This window comes from Amblyomma maculatum, chromosome 11 (genome assembly GCF_055883805.1).
Source record: "Amblyomma maculatum isolate TAMU_Amacu chromosome 11, ASM5588380v1, whole genome shotgun sequence".
Lineage (NCBI taxonomy): Eukaryota > Metazoa > Arthropoda > Arachnida > Ixodida > Ixodidae > Amblyomma > Amblyomma maculatum.
The window spans coordinates 126,447,485-126,472,181 of NC_139354.1; the positions used below are offsets into that span (position 1 = coordinate 126,447,485).

The 24,697-nt window shown below is 51.7% G+C and overlaps 1 protein-coding gene across 1 annotated transcript in view; it reads right to left on the bottom strand.

Moving 5' to 3' along the window:
- The window catches only part of LOC146174918 (uncharacterized), a 201,051-nt gene that overhangs the window by 112,251 nt on the left and 64,103 nt on the right, over positions 1–24,697 (bottom strand). The window contains exon 4 of the mRNA XM_084585487.1: positions 24,345–24,478. Within this exon, the coding sequence (XP_084441613.1) occupies positions 24,345–24,478 (134 nt within the window). The remainder of the gene's footprint in view (positions 1–24,344; positions 24,479–24,697) is intronic.

Consider the following 24,697-nt stretch of genomic DNA (forward strand, 5'->3'; position numbering starts at 1 on the left):
CGCCTCGATGTTTCAAAACAAAGAAACTTAAACATAAACACTACCACGGATTTTTTTAACGCGCGTAATATGGCTTCAGTCGTACAACATGTACAATTTCTGGGCGTGCGCGTCGCCTTTGTGATGCTGACGTTCCGTCGGGAATGACTTCATAGTCCAGTGGTCCGACGCGGCGAATGATCTTGTATGGCCCAAAGTATCGACGCAACAACTTTTCACTTAATCCGCGACGGCGAATTGGTGTCCAAACCCACACTTGGTCTCCTGGATTGTACTCTGCGTGGCGTCGTCGTAAATTGTATCGTCGTCTGTCGGTGCGCTGTTGGTCTTTAATACGCAGCCGTGCGAGTCGTCGGGCTTCCTCCGCACGCTGCACGTAGGCGGCGACGTCAAGGTTGTCTTCGCTAGTTACGTGCGGCAGCATTGCGTCGAGCGTCGTCGTGGGCTCCCTGCCGTACACAAGCTTAAACGGGGTCGCTCTGGTCGTCTCCTGGATTGCCGTGTTATACGCGAAGATCACGTACGACAAGATGGCGTCCCAGGTCTTGTGTTCAGCATCGACGTACATAGCGATCATGTCCGCGATCGTTTTCTTCAGGCGCTCCGTAAGGCCATTGGTCTGGGGATGGTACGCAGTTGTTCGTCGATGGCTTGTGTGACTGTATTCCAGGATGGCTTGCGTCAACTCTGCCGTAAACGCCGTTCCCCTGTCCGTGATGAGCCCTTCTGGGGCGCCGTGTCGCAAGAGAATTTGTTCGACAAAAAATTTGGCGACTTCTGCCGCGGTACCATTTGGTAGTGCTCTTGCTTCGGCGTAACGGGTAAGGTAGTCAGTGGCCACGATGATCCACTTGTTACCCATAGACGAAGATGGAAAGGGGCCAAGGAGATCCATCCCAATTTGTTGAAAGGGCATGATTGGGGGCGGAATCGGGTTTAGTAGTCCTGCTGGTCTGATCGGCGGCGCCTTGCGTCGTTGGCACTCACGGCACGTCTTCACGTAGTGGGCAACTTCGGCAGGCAGTCTTGGCCAGTAATACTTCTCTTGGATTCGACGCAACGTGCGCGCAAACCCGAGGTGGCCTGCTGTGGGCTCATCGTGCAACGCCTGCAGAATTTCTTGCCGAAGGGTTTTACGCACTACGAGAAGCTGCGCGGTCTTGTTGGGTGCGAAGTTCTTCACGAGGAGGCCATTGCTTAACGTGAAGGATGATAAATGTCGCCTGAACACACCAGGAGGGGAAGCGGTCTTTCCTTCCAAGTAATCGGCTAGCGCTTTCAGCTCAGGGTCTGATCGCTGTTGTTCTGCGAAACTGCTGGCGCTTACCGGTCCCAAAAAGGCGTCGTCGTCATCGTCCTTCGGGGGAGCATCGACGGGAGCGCGGGATAAGCAGTCTGCGTCAGAATGCTTTCGGCCCGACTTATAGACTACAGTCATGTCAAATTCTTGAAGTCGTAGGCTCCATCTGGCAAGGCGGCCGGAAGGATCTTTCAAATTAGCCAGCCAGCAGAGCGCGTGATGGTCGCTTAACACCTTGAATGGTCGGCCGTATAGGTATGGACGAAACTTAGAAGTGGCCCAGATGATTGCAAGGCACTCCTTCTCGGTCGTCGAGTAATTGACTTCGGCTCTTGTGAGTGACCTGCTTGTGTAGGCGATTACTTTCTCCTGTCCGGCACTCTTCTGGACGAGAATGGCTCCTAGGCCCACACTGCTCGCGTCGGTGTGAATTTCGGTCTCGGCGTTTTCATCAAAGTGGCCAAGTACGGGAGGGCATTGCAGGCGGCGCTTGAGTTCGTCGAAGGCTTCTCCTTGCGGTGCTTCCCATTTAAAAGGTACGTCAGCCTTTGTAAGCTGCGTCAACGGTTCGGCGATCCGCGAAAACTTTCTCACAAATCGTCGATTATAAGCGCACAGCCCAAGGAATCGGCGCACAGCTTTCCTGTCGGCAGGCGGTGGGAATTGTGCGATTGCAGCTGTTTTCTCCGGGTCTGGACGAATACCGTCCTTGCTAACGATGTGACCTAGGAACCGGAGTTCTTCGTAGGCGAAGTGACACTTCTCTGCTTTTAGCGTTAGTCCCGAGGACTTGATGGCTTCGAACACTGTCTGTAGTCGTTTTAGGTGGTCTTCAAAGTTTGACGAAAAGACAACAACGTCGTCCAAATATACCAAACAAATTTGCCACTTCAACCCTGCCAGGACTGTGTCCATTACTCGTTGAAACGTGGCTGGTGCGGAGCAGAGGCCAAATGGCATCACCTTGAACTCATAAAGGCCGTCCAGTGTGATGAATGCGGTCTTCTCGCGATCTCTTTCGTCGACCTCAATTTGCCAATATCCGCTATTCAGGTCCATCGATGAGAAGTACCTTGCATTGCAGAGTCGGTCGAGAGTGTCGTCGATGCGGGGAAGCGGGTAGACATCCTTCTTCGTTATGCTATTCAAGCGGCGGTAATCAACGCGGAAGCGAAGTGTGCTGTCTTTCTTCTTGACCAAAACGACTGGTGCCGCCCAGGGGCTGTTCGATTTCTGGATTACGTCATCACGCAGCATTTCCTCAACTTGATCGCGAATGGCCTGGCGTTCTCGCGGCGATACACGATAAGGGCTTTGGCGCAGAGTTCGGGCGTGTTGGTCCGTTATAATGCGGTGCTTGGCCAGTGGTGTTTGTCGTACCTTCGATGATGACGAGAAGCACTCCCCGTAGCTTCGAAGAAGACTGAGAATCTGGTCTTTCCTGCCGTGGGTCAATGCCGGGTTGATGTCAAATTTGGGCTGACGGAATTGGTCCGGTGCGTCTTCCAGCGTTTGGTCGTAGAGGGCGAATACATCTTTGAGGTCGGCTAATTCGTCGAGAAAAGCGATCGTCGTGCCTTTTTTGAGATGCCGGTATTCTTCGGTGAAGTTTGTTACCAGCATCTGAGCTTGACCTCTCCGGAATTTCGTGATGCCTCTTGCGATGCCGACACCTTGTTCTAAGAGCAATTGGATATTTCCTTCGAAGATGCCTTCAGCGGTTTCGATGTTTGCGCTACCTACGCAGACTGCGATGCTTGATCGGGGCGGGACGGTCAATTCTTCATCGAGGACGTTTAGAGCGATGTGTTGCAACAACGTCGTCGTAGCAGGAATGGCTTTGTCTGCATTGAGCCTGATGAGCTTGGATCGCAAGTCGATGATAGCCCTATCTTCATTTAGGAAGTCCATGCCTAAAATCACGTCGCGGGAGCACTGCTGCAAGACCACAAAGCTGGTGGGGTAAGTACGCCCATTTACGGTTATTCTTGCAGTACACCGTCCCGATGGAGTTATCAAGTTTCCACCTGCGGTGCGAATCAGCGGGCCATCCCAAGCGGTGGTAACTTTTCTGAGCTAGAGGCTAACGGTCCACTAATGACTGAATAGTCAGCTCCGGTGTCGACTAGGGCAGTGACTCTGCGACCGTCGACATCAACTTCAAGGTCACTTGTTCGCGTCCTCGCATTGCACGTGGGCCTTAGTGTCCGATCTCGGCTCCGTCGTTTCTTCAGGTCATGGAGGGGCATACCGTTGTTACTTCGCTGGGCGGCGGTGTCTGCTTGCACTCTCGTCGTGTTGTCGTCGATGTCGTCGTGTGGAGCGGCGATGAAATGGTTGCGTCGTCGCTAGTGGTCGTCGGCGGCGGAGGATCTTCGTCTTTTCGCCGTTGAGCCACCTCACCTCCAAAGGTTGCTGCCTTTAGTTTCCCCTACGGGGGCTAGGAGACCGTCCTTGCACGTAACTGCGGCCCGGCGACGCAAATCGGGCATTGTACGGCGATGGTGATCGTGATAGACGCCTTGGCGATGAGTGCTCTCCGCTGCGCAGGAAGTCGTTGATTTCCTGTGGTCGCTCGCCAGGCCGGGGTCGTGGGGCGTCGGCAGCGAAACCACGGAGGCCGATCCGCCTGTACGGGCAGTGACGGAGGATGTGTCCTGCCTCACCACAATGGAAGCAGAGCGGTCGGTTGTTTGCTGTCCTCCAGGCGTCGCACATTCTAGGGCTTGGGGGTCGTTGGTAGGCTTGGCGGGCGGGGGCCAAGGGGTGGTTTTCAGGAACAGGACGGTAGTGGCGAGGGCTTGGAAAGTCATCACGTCGGGGCGGAGGGCGACGTAATGCACCAGCGTAGTTCATCGCTGTTGCTTCTTGTGCTGGAACAGTCGCAGCCGTCGCTTCAGGAACGCCCAGCGCCTGCTGAACTTCTTCACGGACGACGTCCGTGAGCGTCGCCACCTGGGGTTGTTGCGATGATGGCAGCATTCGGCGGAGCTCCTCTCGCACGATCTCCCGGATTAGGTCCCGAAGGTTCTCTCCGCTTGCAGATGTGCTGGTGTAGTGGAATGAGTAGTCTGGTTGAAGTGGTCGCTCGAAGTGGCGCATCCGGGTGTCCAACGTCTTCTCAATGGTCGATGCTTCACTTTCAAATTCTTCCACAGTTTTCGGCGGGTTCCGGACAAGCCCCGCAAAAAGCGACTCTTTAACTCCTCGCATTAGGAATTTCACTCTCTCACCTTCGGTCATGTTAGGGTCGGCGCGGCGAAACAGGCGTTCCATCTCCTCTACGTAGACCAGGACGGGCTCGTTTGATAGTTGAATTCTTGATTGGAAAAGGGCCTGAGCTCTTTCTTTTCTGACAGAACTTGTAAAGGCCATCAAGAACTGTGCTTTGAATATCTCCCAATCCTTGAAAGAAATCTCGTGATTTTCAAACCGAACTCGGGCATGTCCTTGAAGAACAAAGTAGACCTGCCTGAGTTTCGCAGCATCGTTCCAACCGTTGAATTCTGCCACACGGTCGAAAAGGTCCATCCAGTCACCCGCATCTTCATCCGATCGTCCATGGAAGCAGGGGGGCTCACGGGGTTGGACAAAAACAACCGGTGCTGTAGGCTGGGCCATTGTCAGCGTCGATGCCTTCCGAGATCGACTGGGGTCAAGCAGCAGACCGTGTTCGGGTTGTAGGCCTTGAAGTCGGCGGCTGGCTCGGCGACCTGTAGGCTGGTCTTCCAGGGCGACAGGAACACGGCTTGGGTCTTCGCTTGAAGGATCAAAGGCAGCACCTCCACCAGATGTCACGTAGTGGTGACGAGGTCGACGACACAAATGAAGGGGTCGATGATTCCACTAAAGAAACTCTTTATTTGGGCTGACTTGCGCCCGCAAAAGAACTAAGCACCTCGGCGGCGGCGATAGAAACAAACGTGCTCGTCGATCGTCAGACAAAGAATGCCCGTCACACTCGGCAACGCTCAATTTAAAGGCTGCACAGAACAATCTAGATAACGTCGAAAGCAGCTACCAGCACGGGCTGGAACACTGTGGAAAGACACCCGAGTGGCCGGAACCTTCGAGACAGATCTCGGTGCATCTTGTGCTACAACAAAACTGATAAAGGTGTGACTCGCGACACCGAGCATTAACAAACAAAGATTACGCAACCGATACGCGGTCCAGAATCAGAGTGATAAGCCTGTATGCCGGCGGCCGCCAAAAAACAACAAATACTGTTTTGAAGGTTTCGCGGCAATATTGTCACGGACAACAGGGCTAGACGTGACTAACACGACGGGACGAAGTTGAACCAGCAGGCAAAGTTCCGCGCACAGCACGCGAGGCAACTTCGGCGTCCTTTTCTTCCAAGCGCCACCTAAGAACATCAGGGACACCAGTTGGCATTACTTCCCCTCCTCAAAAAACGAAAGCACAGACTTGGCGCGAGCGATGGGCGATGCAAGTGAGTACAGAAAACAAATATGAAACGGAGACGGTGCCCTACACAACTAAACGAGCGCATAGTACACTGCACATTACCGCGTGAAATACGGTTTCATGCGGGCAACGTGCACCACCTCGGAGCGTGGTTGCCGACGCGAGGTCTGCACAGTACCCGCTGGAAGGACTTCGTATGTCACTTCTGTGAGAGGGCGCAGAACCTTGTAAGGTCCAAAGTATCGCGACATCAGTTTTTCAGACAAGCTGGTCCGGCGCACCGGTGTCCACACCCAAACTTGCTCTCATGGTTGGTATGTGACGTGTCGATGACGGAGGCTGCAGCGACGCGTATCCTTTCCCTGCTGTTGCTGAATATGGATGCGGGCAAGTTTACGTGCTTCCTCGGTGCGCTGAGCAAACTTTTCAGCATCTGGGATGAGAGGATTATCCGTTAAGCACGGAAGCATGGCATCTAACACCGTCTGAACGTCGCGTTCATAGAGCAGGCGAAATGGCGTAAAACGCGTAGTCTCTTGGATGGCAGTGTTGTAGGCATATGTGACGTACAGGAGAATCTCGTCCCAGGTCTTGTGCTAGGAGTCTATGTACATTGCAATCATGTCGGCGATCGTTTTATTGAGTCTCTCCGTGAGGCCATTCGTCTGTGGGTGATAAGCAGGGGATTTGCGATGGCTAGTGCGACTCAGCTCAAATACATCATGCATAAGTTGTGCCGTAAACGCCGTGCCTCGATCGGTGATTACTTGGGACGGTGCGCCATGGCGCAACACGATTTGCGGCATAAAAAACTGTGCGATCTCAGATGACATGCCACGCTTCACCGCCTTGGTTTCAGCATACCGTGTGAGATTGTCGGTCGCGACTATAATCCATTTTTTACCCACCGATGTCAGCGGAAATGGGCCCAGAACATCGATGCCGATTTGGTCAAAGGGTGTTCGGGGAGGCGCAATAGGTAGGAGCAAACCCGCTGGTTTGAGAGGTGGCGCCTTTCGACGTTGCCACTCACGACAGCCACTCACGACAGCCTCTGACGTAGCGATGAACGGCGTCAGCAAGTTTAGGCCAATTATAGGCTTTACGAACTCGGGCGAGTGTGCGTGCAAAGCCCAAGTGGCCAGAGGTGGGCTCATCATGACAAGCAAAAAGGATATCGGCACGGAGGTCGGCTGGCACTACGAGGAGGAACGCTCTGTCAACAGTGCTTGAGTTTTGTTTGTATAGAACGCCATTCCGGACACAGAAAGCAGACAGGTCCCGAGCAAATTGCCGAGGGATATCAGCAGCGCGACCCTGCAGGTGGTCAATGACAGGTCGAAGGTCTGGGTCAGCTCGCTGTCGGGTGAATATGTCTGAAGCACTCACCAGTCCAAGCAAACCGCTCTCATCGTCCGTGCTCTCATCGACTAAATCGACGGGTGCGCGCAACAGCGCGTCAGCATCTTCGTGCTTCTGGCCAGATTTATACACAATGGTGTCTCAAATTCTTGGAGGCGAAGACTCCATCGTGCTAGGCGCTGCGATGGGTCTGGGAGGTTAGCCACCCAGCACAAGGAATGATGATCGGTGACAACTTTAAACTGGCGGCCTTAGAGGTAAGGCCTAAATTTCATGGTTGCCCACACAACCGCAAGGTATTCCTTTTCCGTAGTGCAGTAGTTTGTCTCGGCGCGGGAGAGCGTGCGGCTGGCATACACTATTACCTTTTCGACTCAGCTTGGTGTTGAACGAGTACAGCGCCAAGGCCAATATTTCTGGCGTCGGTGTGGACTTTGGTGTCAGCGTCTTCATGAAAGTGCGCAAGAACAGGACTTGTTTGCAGTCGGCTGCGCAGCTCCGCAAAAGCCGCTTGTTGCTCGGCGCCCAACACGAACTTTGTATCATCGCGCGTGATGCGAGTCAGGGGGGCGGCAACTTTGGAAAAATCGGCGATGCAGCGGCGGTAGTACGTGCAGAGACCCAGGAAGCGTTTCAAACTTCTCTTGTTTGCAGGAACGGGAAATTTGGTGACAGCAGAAGTCTTGTCGGGGTCTGGCCTAACGCCTGCGGCACTCACAAGATGACCGAGAAACTTCAACTCTTTGTAGCCAATGTGGCACTTCTCGGGCTTGAGCGTCAAGTCAGCTGACCGGAGGGCGTCTAATACTGCGCGCAGGCGTTCGAGGTGTTCTTGAAAGGTTTCAGAGAATACGACAACGTCGTCGAGATAGACTAAGCAGATTTGCCATTTGAGGCCGGCGAGAAAGGTGTCCATCATGCGCTGAAAAGTAGCCGGCACCGAACACAGGCCAAAAGGCAGCACTTTGAACTCGTACAGTCCATCTAGGGTGACAAAAGCTGTTTTTTCGCGGTCCCGCTGATCGACCTCAATCTGCCAGTACCCGCTATTCAAGTCAATGGAGGAGAAGTACTGGGCGCGACGAAGCTTTTCGAGCGAATCGTCGATACAGGGCAGCGGGCAGACGTCTTTTTTAGTGATGGCATTCAATTTTCGATAATCGACACAGAAGCGAATGGGTCCCATCTTTTTTCTTTACCAGTACGACAGGGGATGACCACGGGCTGTTGGATGGTTGTATGACACCATCACAAAGCATCTCCTCAACTTGTGTCTGAATCGCTTCACATTCCGTCGTTGTGATACTGTACGGCTGCTGGCGGATAGGGCGGGCGTCGTCAGGAGTAATGATGCGGTGCTTCACGAGAGGCGTTTGCCGTACTTTCGATGAGGACACAAAACAAGTGCTGAACGCTAGTAGGAGTGCAAGTAGCTCACGATTATGTGTGTCCGAGAGATCCGGACTAATATCAAGACGGTGAAGTGGGGGCTGCACAGTGCTAACAGCCCCAAACGTAAAACATTCAGAAACATCCGCTAAGGAGTAAGCAAACGCGATGGCTGTAGCACGAAAAAGATTCCGGGGTTCGTTGGTGAAGTTAGTCACCAGGAGCTCAGACTGGCCGTCGCGGAGGTGGATGAGGCTGCGCGCTGTACAGATGCCGTGGGTGAGCAAAAGTGATTGGTTGCCTTTCGCGACCGCATGCCCGTCCCGCAGTTCTTCGCCAGTAACAGTCACGAAAACACTGGCGCGTGGCGGACTCGAAACGCTCTCCGCGGAAATTCGAAGGGTGGCGTGGCGTTGGCGATTCTTGGCGTCGGTATCAGCTTCTTTCTCGGTTAAAAATGTCACTGTCCGCTTCCAGACATCGATAATAACTCAATACTCCCGGAGCAAAATCAACCCCAAGTATAACGTCACGGGAGCAGTCAGGTATAACGAGGCAGCTTACAATAAACGTGGAGCTGCGAATTTGAACTCCACTAGGAGTTACGACATGTCCGCCAATGATGCGAATCGGCGTGCCCGACCATGGTGTCATTACTTTTTTAAGCAGCGCTGCTAGCTTCCCGCTTATAATCGAAAAATCCGCGCCAGTGTCCACCAATGCGCTAACTTTATGGCCGTCGAGAAGCACGGGTATGTCCAGCGAGAGTCGATGTTCATGCGTAGGAACTGTCGTCGGTGCCGTAAAATTCAGATCGCTCACAGGTCTTGTTGTCAGGGGGTCTTCGTCACGTCGATTGCAAGCGGCCTCACCCCCGGAGGTCGCTGCCTTTAGTTTTCCCGGTGGGGACTTGACGAGCGACGCTGCGCCGTCCAGGATGACCCGGGCTGCGGCGATGGTCGGCGTGGGGACGTGGATCGTGACTGCCGCTGAGAAGTGACTGCCGCGCAATATTTTTAAACGTGCGGCAATGCTCGATCATGCTCGAAAGCATTGTCAGACTTCATTTGTTATCACGTAGGTGTCGATGTCCTCGGCGAAGACTTTCAAGAAGTGACCGACCTTGTCCGCGTCGGACACGCGCGGTGAAGCGACTTTACATAGCTTCAGGACCGCCTCGATGTACTGGGTGCAGGTGTCACCAGAAAGCTGTGCTCGCTGAGCCAGTGTCTGTTTTGCATACTCCTTCTTTGCAATGGTGTCGCCGATGCATTTGCTGAGCTCTTCAACGAAACGTGTCTAAGACTTTAAGGAGTCTTCGTGGTTCTCGTGCCACAAAAAAGTCTTGTCTGTGAAGGCGAACACCACGTTGGCCAGTTGCGCGGTCTCTTTGCACTTGTTATGCGGGCTGACGCTTTGATAGTGCGTCAGCCATTTGTCCACAGCCTCACCGCCAGCGCCCACGAAGGGTCGAGGCTCGCGGTAATACGGCCAGGAGGTGCACATTGCTTACCTGGGCGCGGCGTCTCCGGTCAGGAACATCACAGGGATAGCAGGTGGCAAACCGGCAAGGCTTCCACTGCGGAGAGGGCTGAGTAGTAGAGCTGTTGCTGACGAGGCTGGTCGTACCCAGAGAGCTTCCAGCAAGTTGTTACACTCAAGGCTTTGGCGAAAAATTTGAAGGACGCTTAAGCTTCGCCTTTAAGAATAGGACGCGATAGCGTTATCGCACCCCGTTCGCCCCGTCTACTCATTTGCTCTCATTTGCTCGTCACAATAACACAATAACAACTCATTTATCTAGCGGCCCCAGCGAGAGAACCTTTCGGCTTCAGTTCGCGCCTACAAGCGTTCCTTCGCTTACAATGTGGCTGAGGCGTGCACTGAGAGGGGAAGCTCTGTTTCGAATTCTACATAGAGCAACTTGCTTTACTCATATAAATTTATGAATCCTTCCGGGACGTAGAAGTGCTGCCAGCCACCGTGCCGAAACGCGCGGGCCTCAAGTTGCAGTCGTAGGTCGTCGGCAACATCGTTGCCGATCCGAGCCGGCGCGATGAAGATCTCGGATGCCATGCCCTGTCTATCGTATTCCGTGCGGCACACGCATGATGGCGCTACGTGCACGCTAAGCGAAGAGGAAGTACAGCGGAAACGTAATTTCCCACTCGCTTAACTACGTGTTCTATAATTCTGTAATATACATGCTCATAATTATTATTATACGCCACAATACACTTCTCTAAGGGACATTTCTGAGACAACACCGCAATCAATAGGCACGCCTTTGTCCATTTCAAACCATTTATCTGGCGTGGCGGAGGGATTAGCCTGCTCTTCTCGCACCCCGGAGGCCCACTTTCGATTCCTGAGGTCGGCGATTTTTACTACTGGTTTTTATTTAATAATGCTTCTGGATTTTTCGCTCACGGCCAAAGACGGACGACGTGGGACGGCGACCACCGACGACGACACCGACTTTTCTGCGACACGGGGCCCTGAACGCTATCGCGTTAAAATCCGGTCGTACGGGACGTCAGGGTTACTGTGTCAGCAGTTAGTCATTTGTCGCTCTGCGCGCGTACCACTTTCTCTTTCTTCGCTCTCTACCGCATATTCGTCTTCTTGCCGCCCATTACAATATGTATATCTATATTCTCACTACCCAAACAGCCTCAGGCGAGTGAGTAGGCGCTTTAGGGATGCAGATCGACGTGCAGGCAGGCACACGAGGCGTTCTGCAAATCTTTGAACGAGGTCCGGCCCGAGCGCTCTCTGCGCGCCAACAAACACTTCGTCGCCGTTGTGGCCCAGCGCCGATGTCGTGCGTTGCTGGGCATGTGATATTAGTCTCCCTTAAAAAAATAAGCATCGCCTCAATGCGAAGAGGTGTGTACAAAAAAATGTAAGAGAAAAACAACCACACAATCCCTGCACAAAGCTACACAGTCTGGGCAAGCTGTTGCACGGAGAGCTGGTAAACAATTCGTCGATGACGCTCAGTCCCGCGTAAAGTAAGTCTTCAGCCTCACCACGTGCATGACTTTGGGCCGCTGACGACGATGAGCCACTGTCGTAATTCCGTCAGGCCAACTTCGTACTTCTGGTTGTTTAGATGGTGGAGAACATCAACAAGCCGAAATACTGATGCAGGAGCTATTCACACAGTCCTTTGCGACACACAGGGGTAAACGCCCACACCTGGTCACCCGGTTCGCCGGGCATCGGCAGCTTGTAGTCCCTTGATGTACAAGCAGGCTAGCTGGCGTGCTTGTTGTGCTTGTTCAACGAACAGGCCAGCATCGGAGGTGATGCCATTACCACGTGGTAGCGTGGCATCTAACACCATGCACAGCTCCCTATCTCACATGAGACAGAAAGGCATAAATCGCATTTTTTTCTGCCTCGCAGTATTATAAGCAAAAGTGAGGTGAGACAGTGTTTTGTCCCATGTCTTGTCCTCAACATCGACGTGCATTGATATCATGTCTGCCTTCGTCTTATTCAGCAGTTCTGTTAGGCTATTCGTTTCCTGGTGATAGGGGCCAGTTCTTCAATGTTCAGTATGGCTCAGTGTCAGGATATCCCATAAAAGCTGAGCGGTAAATGCCTTTCCCGATGGTCGATGGTGCGCCATGTCAGAGAACGATGCCGTGCATAAAAAAATCAGTCACTTCAGCAGCAGTACCGAGCGCAAGACCTTCGTCTCGACGCAGCGGGTCAAGTACTGAAGTCAACTTAATCTAAAGCGGTGATATTAGGTTAAGAGGAAGTCAAGTGGCGGGGCGCGTTTTCTGCCCCAGAAGGGAGGATTAATAGTATAGCGCCCGCCGACGCTATAAAGCGGAGGCGCTGCGATCAGCGGTACCAGCCGTGTTAGAGGAAAATAAAGATGTACAGCGCGTGCTTGGAGCGCAAGCTCAGCACGGGCTGTTCAGAAGGAGAAGCCTGCCAGCTGGTCATCTTGCTCTGGTGCTCCGCTGCGACCCTGCAAATTTGCAAGTGTGGTGACTCCGGCCCAAGAAATGACAGACCCCAGCCACCTACCGCCCTCAGGCGACCTTCCGCCGGACGCTACCTTGCGCCAACGGGACGTCGCGGCTCTCCAGCTCCTCCTACCAACATTCCGGCCCAAGTGTCCGCAGATCTGGTTCGCCCAAGTGGAAGCCATCTTCCATCTGCACCACATCTCCTCGGAGACATCTCGGTTTCATCATTTACTTTCCAACCTGCCTCCTGAAGTGGCTCAAGAGGTGGCGGGCATTATCGCTGGACTCTTGGGTGATGCTCCGTACCAGCGACTAAAGCAGGGCCTTCTGGACCGCACCACGGCGTCTCAGACTGCACGTCTCCAGCAGCTGCTCACCTACAAAGAGCTTGGAGGCCTCTGCCTCTCTCAGCTACTCACTAGCATGAGGCAGCTCCTGGGCGAAAGCAACGCCGACTCGAATGGCGCACTGTTGAGGCAGCTCTTCCTTCAACGCTTGCCGCAGTCCACCCACCTCATCTGATCGAGTTCCCGACGCGACGTCTCCTTCTGTCGCTGCCCTCTCTCTTCCTCACCGGTGACCTCCGTCATTTCACGGTTAGAGGCCCGGATCGATCAGCTTCCGCTTCTATCGATGCCCTTCGGACCTGATCTCATGTCCAGCACGGTTTCGCCTCAAACCCTCGCCACCGTTCGTCTTCGCCGAGCGGTCCGCACTCGTCTAGTCCTCGCAGTCCATGTCTCTGCTGGTATCACCGAACTTTCCAGCACTGCGGCCGCCAGTGCTCTCCACCATGCAACTGGTCGGGAAACGCAGAGCGAGATCACTGACGGCGGCTTGCGACCTCGCTCTTCAACCTGCCCTCCTTTTCGTCGGCATGGATCGCATTTCTGGCCTGCGCTTCCTCGTCGACACTGGTTCCGAAGTCAGCGTACTGCCGCTCTCCAAGGCCGACCGTGCTTCCAAGTCACATGGACCTATTCTCCGTGCGGCCAACTCAACCTCCATCGCAAAGTATGGTATCTGATTCCTCACTCTGGACATCTGATCCCTCACTGTGGAAAAATAACCGGGTGACTGGCGTCCGTGCGGCGACGATCTGGCTCTCAACGGTCACACGGTCCACAACAGCTATCCTTTTCCACACATCCAAGACTTTACTGGACACCTGGAAAGCTGCAAGATCTTTAGTAAAGTGGACCTTGCCAAGGTGTACCACTAAATCCCTGTTGAGCCGGCCGATATTTCGAAGACGGTCATCACTACACCCTTCGGATTGTTTGAGTACGTGCGCATGCTATTTGGGCCACGCACCAAAGCTCGAATTTACCAAAGATTCATTGCTGAAGTGGCACGCGGACTCCTCCAGGCGGTATTTGCCTACATTGACTACATCCTAGTCACGATTAGTTCTTCACAGGATCACGAGCGTCACCTGCGGGAACTCTTTCAATGCCTCCAAGAGTTTGGTTTGATCGTCAATGCCCAGAAATGTGTTGTCGGCTCTTCTGAACTCTTGTTCTTGAGCCACCACATCTCGGCCCTGGCAATTCGTTAATCGCCTTCTCACGTCCAGGCTGTTAAGGACTTTCCAGCACCCACTGCCCTGCGCAAGCTCCGTGAGTTCCTATGCCAAGGAAATGTTTTACCGCGCTTATTTCCGGACTGCGCCGAGCTTCTTCACCCCCTGACTGACCTTCTCCTCATCACCAAGTCCTCATCCTCCGCGATTTCCTGGTCTCCCGAAGCTCAGGCCGCTTTCAAGGCTCCAAAAGAAGCCCTCGCCGATTCAGTCGTCCTCATCCATCCTAGGACCTCCACGCCCACTCGCACCATGGTGGATGCTTCTAGCGTGGCCATTGGTGCGATTCTCCAGCAGCTGATCGACTTCGAGTGGCACTCACTGTGTTTCTTCTCTCGGAAGCTTCAGCCTGCCGAGACTCACTGCAGTGTATTTGGCCGTGAGCTGCTTGCCATCTACTCCACCATCCAGCACCATCGCCACTTCTTGCAGCGCCATCGATTTTACGTTCTCACGGACCATAACCGTCTGGTGTATTTGTTCCGTAAGAACACTTTGAAGTACGTCGCCCGTGAACTTTGTCAGCTTGCCTACATATCGGAGTTCACGACTGATATTCGACATATCAAAGGCACCTACAACGAGGCAGCTGACGCACTTTCACGCATTACCACCATCTGCGTGTCTTCACCTGCTGTGGACTGGCGATCTCGGCCCCTAGCGCAGTTTGAAGACACTGAGCTGCAAGGCCTGCGTGCCCACCCCCGAGCCCACCATCTGCAGGTCGTGCCTCATCCGTTTGTACCCGGATCGCTCTGGTGTGACATATCATCGGCCCTACCGCGACCGTTCATCCCGGAGGCCTATCGTCGTGCCATTTTTCATACCCTCCCCGACATTTGCCATCCTAGCATTCGAGCCACGCAGCGCCTCGTAACCCAGCGGCACGTCTGGCCCAACATTAACACCGACGTTCGCCAGTGGGCCCGCTCGTGCCTCGCTTGCCAGTCCGCCAAAGTGACATGCCATACCAAGACTCCCCCTCAGTCTTTACTGCCGCCTGGATCGCACTATTCATCTACACCTCGTTGGACCGCTTCCCCCTCTCAGGGCTACAAGTATATTCTGACAATGGTTGACTGCTTCACACGTTGGCCCGAAGTCGTGGCAATTCCGGACATTACTGCGCAAATAGTTTCCAGAGCTTTCGTTTTAGCGTGGGTTTCCCGCTTCGGCTGCCCCGGCGTTGTTACCACGGATCGCGGCCGCCAGTTCGAATGTGCCCTATTCACTTCGCTCACACAGCTACTCGGCACTAAATACTGCCGCACCACATCATACCATACCTGTGCCAACGGCATGGTCGAGCGGCTTCATCGCCAGCTCAAGGCTGCCCTCTCTGCGCGCCTGGATCGCGAGCACTGGGTCGACAACCTCCCTATGGTGCACCTAGGCCTACGTGCCGCCCTTCGTCGTAACTTTGGCTGTTCGGCGGCCAAACCCGTCTTCAGTACATCCCTGCGTCTTCCCGGAGACTTGTTCGTACCTTCGGCTTCCTCGTCCCAGCCCCTACAATACCTTCATCGCCTACAAGACTGTCTTCAGCACCTGCGCCCAGTGGCGCCTCGCTCATCTGCCCATCAAGTTTTCGTGCACCCAGACTTTGCATCCTCAACGCATGTGATTCTCAGGCGAGACGCTGTAAACGCGTCTCTTACTCCCTCATACGATGGCCCGTACCGCGTCCTCAACAGGACCACAAAGTCAGCGACAATCTTGCTTTTATGGTAATGAAGAGGTCGTCTCTCTAGATCGCCTCAAACCCGCGTACCTCGAGACACCTCCCCAGGAGCTCCCTTCATATGTTTCTGGCTTATCTGCAGACCTGCTTGCCGACGTGGCACACCCATCTATACCACGTCGGCGCGTACATTTCGCCGTTCCGTCTAGGCGGGGGGCCCTATTGCGCCCGCCGACGCTATAAAGCGGAGGCGCTGAGATCAACGTTACCAGCCGTGTTGGAGGAAAATAAAGATGTACAGCGCGTGCTCGGAGCGCAAGCTCGACAGGGGCTGATCAGAATGAGAAGCCTGCCACGCTGGTCATATTGCTCTGGTGCTCCGCTGCGACCCTGCAAATTTGCAACAATGGCACCAACACCAGTGCCACTAGCCAACGAGCCTAAAACGTGGGAATAGGCGCTCTACGGACGCATGTCGACATGCAGGTGTACCCAAGAAGCGTCATATATATATATATATATATATATATATATATATATATATATATATATATATAATGCAACAGATGAAATGGTTTTTATATAGATGAACAGACGTACACGGCTCAGAAAAACCCCGCAACAGTCTGCGCGCGCCTCGCTTCCTCCGCTTCTTCTGCTGCTCCTTCTGCTTCTCGGTGCACCGCTACGCGGCGTAACAATTCACCCCGGGCAAACGGGTTTCGTCAACGAGTAAATTAGGTAGATAGAAGATGGCAGCGTTTCATGCCAGCCACGTGAACAACTTGTGTTTTGCGGGATCGGCGGTTATCCGTCGTGACTTTGGCGATAACGTAATTCCCGCAATTCAGTTGGTCCAACACTACGAAGGGGCCATCGTACATGCAGAGGAACTTCTAAGATAATCCTCGCTTGCGAATAGGCGTCCAAAGCCAGACGTAGTCTCCAGGGTAGTAAGCAACTGCACGATGATGCAGATCGTAGTGTTCTTTTGAACGGTTTTGAGAAGCGAGTGTGCGTAAGCGGGCTATACGACGGGCTTCTTCGGCACGGCATAGTATCTGTGAAACAGACGCATAGTCGTTGGGGGAAAATGGGAGATGGTGTCTAAGAAAACGTGGAGAGTTCTTGCATCGAGTAAATAGAAAAGAGAATAGCCGGTAATTTAATGATTTGCAGTGTTATAAGCGTACGTCACATACGGTAGCACTGAATCCCAGTTGCGATGGTCAGACGAGGCGTACATGGACAGCATGGTTGTCAAGGTGTGGTTGGTGGGCTCGGTGAGACCGTTGGTCTGCGGATGATACGGTATCGAGTGTCGGTAATGTGAACCACAAAGTCGGAGCATCTCTTCCACGACATCAGCAGTGAATTTCCGACCACGTTATATTGTTGCGCCGCTATGCGGCGCAGAAATATATATTTATGTCAAGTACGCTGCTCCTCGCGGTGTTGCGCATGTGAAAGAGAAGGACGAAGTGGGTGGTTACGCATGTGAAAGAGGATGACGAAGTGGTTGCGTTCGGGGACAAACTTTGCTGAGACTGTCGTCATCAATATCAGCCTGACTACACCCACTGCAGGGCGAAGGCCTCTAACATATTTCTCCACTTAACCCGGTTCTGTGCTAGCTGCATCCACTTGACCCCTGCCAACGTCTTAACCTCATCCGCCTACCTAACTTTCTGCCGCCCCTGCTACACTTTCCTTTCCTTGGAATCAGTTTGTTACCTTAATCGACCATCGGTTATCCTCTCTTCACACTACATGTCCTGCCCATGTCCATTTCTTCTTAATTTGCACTAGAATGTCGGTAACCTGAGTTATTTTTCTGACCCACTCTGCACGCTTCCTATCTCTTAATGTTACCCCTACCATTTTTCGTTCCATAGCCCTCTGGGTTGTCCTCAACTTAAGTAGAACTCTCTTGGTTAGCCTCCAAGTTTCAGCCCCATAGGTCAGTACAGGTAAGATGCAACTGTTATATAGTTTCCTCTTTAGCGATACCGGTAAGCTGCTCGTCATAATCTGTGAGTGCTTGCCAAATGGGCTCCATCCAAATCATATTCTTCTTGTTATTTCCTTCTCATGGTCCGGATCTGCGGTTACTACCTGTCCTAAGTATACATATTCGCCTACTACTGAGACTGTGCTTGAGACTTACTGGGCGTAGCTTTCATGCGTTTTGTAAATATTAAGCCCATTTTCCCGTAACAATTTGAGAGTGTGCGGGATAATCCTGGAACCTTTCGAAAATCAACGACCAAGCAGACACTTGGCCGGGCTTCCTCCTGACATCACAGCCATGGCAAGCCACGACCACGACAGAGAAGGTCAGTCTTCCCGCTCAACTGGAGCTGCTTCTAAATCAGGCCTAGAATGCCAAGTACCGTCCAGCTCACGGCTCCATCAGCGGGAACCCAAAACATTTTCTAGTCTGGCCGATGAGGATGTCGAGGACTGGCTGACACACTGCAAACTGTCAGCAAATACAATCGCTGGGACTCGGACATGCAACTCGCGAACGTGGTATTCTTTCTGGCCGGCACGGCGCTGCTGTGGTTTGAGAACCATGAAGACAACCTTTCTACCTGGGACAAGTTTGTGGAAGATATAACCAACAGTCTTGGAGACTCCACATAAAAAAGTCGCAAGGCTGAGCAAACCCTTTCCCAATGAGCAGTTACCTTCAGAGACTTGCACGACATATAATAGAGTAAATCCTGAAGCTCTGGCGCATTGTTAATAGACGCATGCGCCAAGACGACAAGGTTGGCCATCTCTTAAAAGGATTTGCCATAGATGTTTATAATTTCCTTGTCACAAAAGAAGCCCTAGCCAGTACTTCGGATGGTATTCAGTAGTGCCGTACATTTCAAGGTTTAAATAGGCGGCGTATTGTACCCGAATGTGGAAGCCTCTCCAACATCCCAACAGTTGCCAGTGTTGACTACACTGTTTACGACGATCATCCTCTCTGGTCCACAGAGTTGTGAGTAAAGAGCTGGCCAAGCACCTGCAAGGCGCCGACGCGTGACCTGTGTACTCGGAATGCGTAGTTCAGCCACAGCAGGCTGAACATCCAGCCTCGTGGGAGTATCAACCAGAACTTCCGCGCTAGGCCTGTGGCAATGAGCACATTGGCACATGTGCTCATTGCACATGGCACATGGCACAGGAGCAATGGCACATTCACGTATTCACACAAGATCAACACTGGTGATGTGATCCCTATCAGACAGAAGCCCTACCGAGTATCACTGGGCAGCCCCCGTCATCTTGGTAAAGGACAACTCGTGGAGATTTTGTGTTGACTTTCATCGGTTAAACGCAGTTACAAAAAACACGTTTATCCTCTTCCACGTATCGACGATGTCTTAGATTGTCTTCAATCCGCTCCCTATTTTTTTTTTCAGTAGACCTCTGACCAGCCGCTTTCCTCCATATTGAAACGTGCGTCATGTAGCTCCCATCGTCTCTCAACCACCGTTGAATTCCTCCGGATCCAGCGCCTACGCTTTTGGTGACGCGCCCGTTTGTTACAACTGCGGCCGCCGCGGGCCATAGCGCGGTTTTGTCAACGCCGGCGACAGCAGGCCTCACGTTCTTGGACCCGCCCTTGGGCAGGCTTCCGTGACCACGAGAACATTGAGTGGCGTCAACCTCGTCCACCACAGCCTCGCCCAGGCGCTTTCGCAGTGACTTTCCCGCTTCTGACCGCAGCTTCACACCGCCACCCCCGCGCCAAGTACGGTCCCCGTGCCCACGTCGACATTTACCTACGCCACCATCGGGAAACTAGCAGGAACGGCCGATACAGGTGAGGTCGCGACATGGTCATCTTCGCCAATTTATCTACTATGATGCTGAAGAAGAAAGTGCATGTTACTGTAGATGGCGTAAATACGTTAGCTTCTGTGGATACTGGTGCCACAATTTGCGTGATGAGTCTCAGTTTTAAAAATCGCCTTGGACCGACAATAATGTTCGCTTGGGACCGAAGTGCCAGCTTTTGCGGTGTTGGGGGAGAACATTTGGGTCCAGTGGGTCTCTGCTGCGTGTCAGTGGTCATTGCTAGGCAAACGTGTAGAGTTGAATTTGTAGTTTTAGCAAGTCACACATGATGTTATTCTAGGAATTGATTTTTTGAGCCATTGTGGAGCAACGGTCGATTGCGCAGCAGGCGAAATTTCTCTGCGCCGCAACATTCTGTTTGCTTTTGTGGAGGAGGCACCTAGCTATATTGACGGCGCATTTTATTTCTCCAACGATATAGTGTTATCTTTATGGCTACAATGTTTGTGCCGGTTCACAGCTCTGCCGAGCGACCAGGCACCCACTCTGAGTTTGTTGAAGCTGACATGAACAATGCCGTGAAGAAAAATGTACTAGTGCCCCATGCCGTCGTCGACTATGTAGATGGTTGTGGCCTTTTGTGGATGTAAATATTTCGTCAGAACCAGTTTGTTTACCAACTGGCCTCAGGTTGGCTACATTCGATGGCTATGAGGTCCTTTCTATTTGGTCCTTGTCTCCTCATCCGCACCATCGTGTAGATCCTCATTACAGCGCGAATATAACCCGGATGATAAACAAATCGTTTTCGTCATCCGACCAGCAAGAGTAATGTGAAGCTCTGGCACCTTACGCCTCTGTGACTTTGCTCAAGAAGCCAATGTTTCTGTTCCACCACATTCACGTATTCACACAAGATCAACACTGGTGATGTGATCCCTATCAGACAGAAGCCCTACCGAGTATCACTGGGCAGCCCCCGTCATCTTTGTGAAGGACAACTCGTGGAGATTTTGTGTTGACTTTCATTGGTTAAACGCAGTTACAAAAAACGTTTATCCTCTTCCACGTATTGACGATGTCTTAGATTGTCTTCAATCCGCTCCCTATTTTTTTCAGTAGATCTTCTCTCTGGCTATTGACAGATCCTGATGCATCCGTCGAACCGAGAAAAGACAGTCTTTGTGACATCTGACGGACTTTATAAACTTTGTAAAGTTTATACTTGATACCTTTGGACTGTGCAATGCACCAGCGACATTCGAACTATTTGTGGACACAAGTCTGCGTGGTTTAAAATGGGAGATATGCATGTGCTACCTATAGGACGTCATCATTTATGGAAGAACATTTCAGAAGCATAATCAGCGACTTAGTCTTGTGCTGGACTGTATCCGGAATGCCGGACTAATTTTGAACACTAAAATGTGTCACTTCGGTGAACGGCAGAGCTTGGTGCTTGCATTTTTAGAGGATCAAGAAGGTATTCTGCCCGACCCCGAAAATATTGCTGCAGGCGAGACTTTGCAAAACCTCAAAACGTAAAACATTTGAGAAGCTTTCGGAGGCTATGTTCATATTTCCGCCGTCTCATTCAAGGATTCGCGCAAATTGCCTATCCGCTCACTTTCCTCCTGCAAAAAGATGCTCCGTTTGTTTGGTCCTTGGAATGCGAATCATTGTTCCGGCAGCTGAAGTTTCTGCTCGCACCTGGTCCTGTCTTAAGCCATTTCGATCCGGCTGCTACCACCGAGGTTCACACCGATGCGAGTGGCGTGGGCGTTGGTGCGGTTCTCATCCAGCTCCAGAACGGCGCCCAGCATGTCATCGCATATGCAAGCAGCACTTTAACGAAAGGAGAACGCAAATAGAAAGTGACAGAAATACAATGTCTCGCCAGCATCTTCGTCGTTACCAAGTTCCGCCCTTATTTGTATGGCTGTCACTTCAGCGCAATTATCTACCATCACTCCCTGTGTTGGCTTCTTGACCTGCGCGACCCCTCCGGTCGACTAGCTCGGTGGGCATTACGTCTACAGGAATATGAGTCCTATAAGAGTAGTCGCCGGCACGTCGAAGCTGACTGTTCGTCCCGATTTCCTCTTCCATGGACGGCAGTCGGTGAAGATGATCTGGACGACAGCCTGGCGCCTGTGAGCGACACATTACCGGACCTTGTAAATTTCCGGAAAGAGCAATGTTGAGACCATGAACTTACTTCGTTGTTTTATAAGGCGCGCAATTCAAGATATACACCTTTTGCTATTCAAGACCGGTCCACTCCTCAAAAATAACTACTCAATTGATGGCGCCCGTCTTCTGCTTGTTGTCTCGGCTTCTCTCCGCAAAGCTTGCCTATATGCAATGCAGGACGACATCACTTCAGGTCATCTTGGTTTTGCGTGCACGCTCGCGAGGGTCCGAGAACAATTTTACTGGCCAAAGTTGTACAAGACAACGAAGCGCTATGTAGCAAGTTGTATCCCTTGCAAACGTCTCAAACGAAGCACCACGCCACCTGCTGGCCTTCTTCAACCTGTCAAGCCCCCTAGGTCGCCTTTCGAGAAAATTGGGATTGATCTGATTAGTCCTTTCCCCAAATCGTCTGACGGCCGTTGCTGGATTAACGTAGCTATTCACTCGTCCAGCACTGTAAAGGCATGGACGTTGTGTGCGCGAATTAATTCCTTGAAAATGTAGAGAAAAAATAAATGCCTCGCCTATGTTTTCGCTTTTATCTTGGACACCTTTCACCATCGACACCACCGTACTCTCGGCTGTTTAGTTCCAGAATGCTATCTTCGGCAACAATTGTTCGATTTCACCATCACATGCAAAAGTTTTTGCCATAGTGACAGAGACAGTGTTTTCCGCCTGCCCCGTCCTTTTACTGAGTCTGGCGAGAATTTGAATAACTGCGTTGTGTCACTGCCACTAAATTTTCCAGACACCACTACGTTCATGGAAGAGAAAACATAATATTGAAATGTACAGCTTTTACACTGCAGCTCAAGTCCCGTTATGTGGACTGCGCAGTTGTTTCCATGATGACGTTAAGTGGAAGAAAGGTTTCTTCAGGCCCCACATCCTCCATTATGTTCCATAAAACATGTATGTCGGTTTCTTGACGGCCATCGACAATGATTCTACCTCTGTCCATCATAAGTGCGCGAAATTACCACTGCCAAAAAAAACGCTTTTTTGGTCGTAAATACGGGCAATATCTGAAGAGAACTCGCCAGCTGGACCCAATGTCAGCGCTATAGACGTTCCACAAAAGTGGTAGCAGGGCGTCTCCACCGAGTGGTGCACTCCGTGTACAATTTAAAATGGGCATTGATCTTCTGGGTCTGCTTCCACTATCACCTGATGCAAACTTTTGGATAGTCGTTTTGCGTAGACTACCAGAAGCGGTTTGGGAGATGGCCGCACAGATATGTGCTGTTTTTACTCCGAATGAGAGATCTTTGCACACATTTAATATTACCACATACCTGTTATTTTGAGCCACATTGATCATCAATTAAATGCCGACGCTGTAAGCTATTTCTACATTCGTGTGCTAGCCTTTGTGCCTTTCATTGTCTTCCCGCTGACAAACGGCTATAGGTTTTGCATATATGTTGATGCCAACCTCAAGAACTCGGAGAGTGTCTTATCATTTACCGACTACAATTTCCTAAATGTCTGTCATGCGAGAACTGTCTTCAGCCCGTTCTCGTTGGTCTACGCTCGCCCTAGCGACATACACTGGCCACCACTGCCCCGTTTACTGGCGGTATAGAGGAAGGTTCCTTGATAGGGGAGACACTGCTTTGCCGAAAAATCTCGCAGGCTTGATATGCTTCGTTAGCTTACGCGTCAGGATTGCTCAAAACCTTGCTGCTATACCCACCGCCATCAATCTACGTTACCAAATTAGTATTTAGTTTTCCTTTGAGGCCCCTCAGAAAGAGGGGTTTGTCTTAGAAGCTGCTGTGCCACTATGATAAACATCTTGTCGCCCCTGCCCAGTTGAGCAGTCTAAATTACCGCATCGCGTGTCCTTTGAGAAGTGGTGGCGAAAAGTGAAGCCACAATTATTGATCGTTTGCGGCCCTTCTCTCTATATGACTCTAACTCGCCAATTTCGCTAAGGCTGCGTCTAGGCTAAAGTGTGACGCCCGAAAGGTACGCAGACGGTAAAAACGACGATGGTGAGGAAAAATGGGAGTGGAGAATCGTCTCTTGCTTGGGAACTATCATGAAGCCTCAGCTTCCGATTCTCCTCTGGGCTAGGAAACCCCCCAGACTTTCACCAAAGTACCAATTTTAAAGAGACGCGATGTCTTTTCAGGCCTCCCCACTCCAACCTCAACTAAGCACAGGCCAACTTGCTCCGCAGATTACAAACACACTCCACACTCAATTCTTAGTCATTCCAAGCTATCACTAATTACTAACGGGGAATACTATCCCTCATGTCCAAATTGCAACAATGAAGAACCCGCCACACAGGCGCACGTTCTCTGGGGATGCGAAAATAACCCACCTCCAAGGGCTCTCCTGCCAGCTCCCTCTGCGGAAAGCTGGGACCAACTCTTCAGCAAGCCAGACAAGAGCACACAACTTGCACTTCTTTCCTGGGCCCAGGATGTCGCCCCCACTTGGGGCCACAGAGTACCCACCTGACCTAATTCACGAAATCTGGGGCATATAATGTCGTTTCTCCTCTCTCTCGCTTGTAACAATAACATTATCCTTTACTATATCATACGAAGCGTGCTCACACCCGTGTTATTTCCCATGAAGATGAAGAAATAACAAAATTACCTGCTGAGGTACAGAACCACATCCTCATCGTCGAATGTGTCATGATTTGTATCTATGAAAGTGATTAGCTCTCTTGGTGTACTGGCCACGATTCTGTTGTCGCGGCATCGATGCTGATATATTTCAGTCAGCTCCTGAAAAGTAAATAATTAATAAACACTCTTTGAATAGACTATTTGAACAATATATATTAACTCCAAAATGAAACAAAGTTCAAATATTAGTTGCATCAGCGCCAACTACAACCTACAATGATGCGAAAAAAATAGAAGATCACGGATATTTTTATCCCAAGAAGGCCAGCTATCGTTTAGACAAGGTGCTAGCACACCGTCAATTTCCTTGTCTAAACC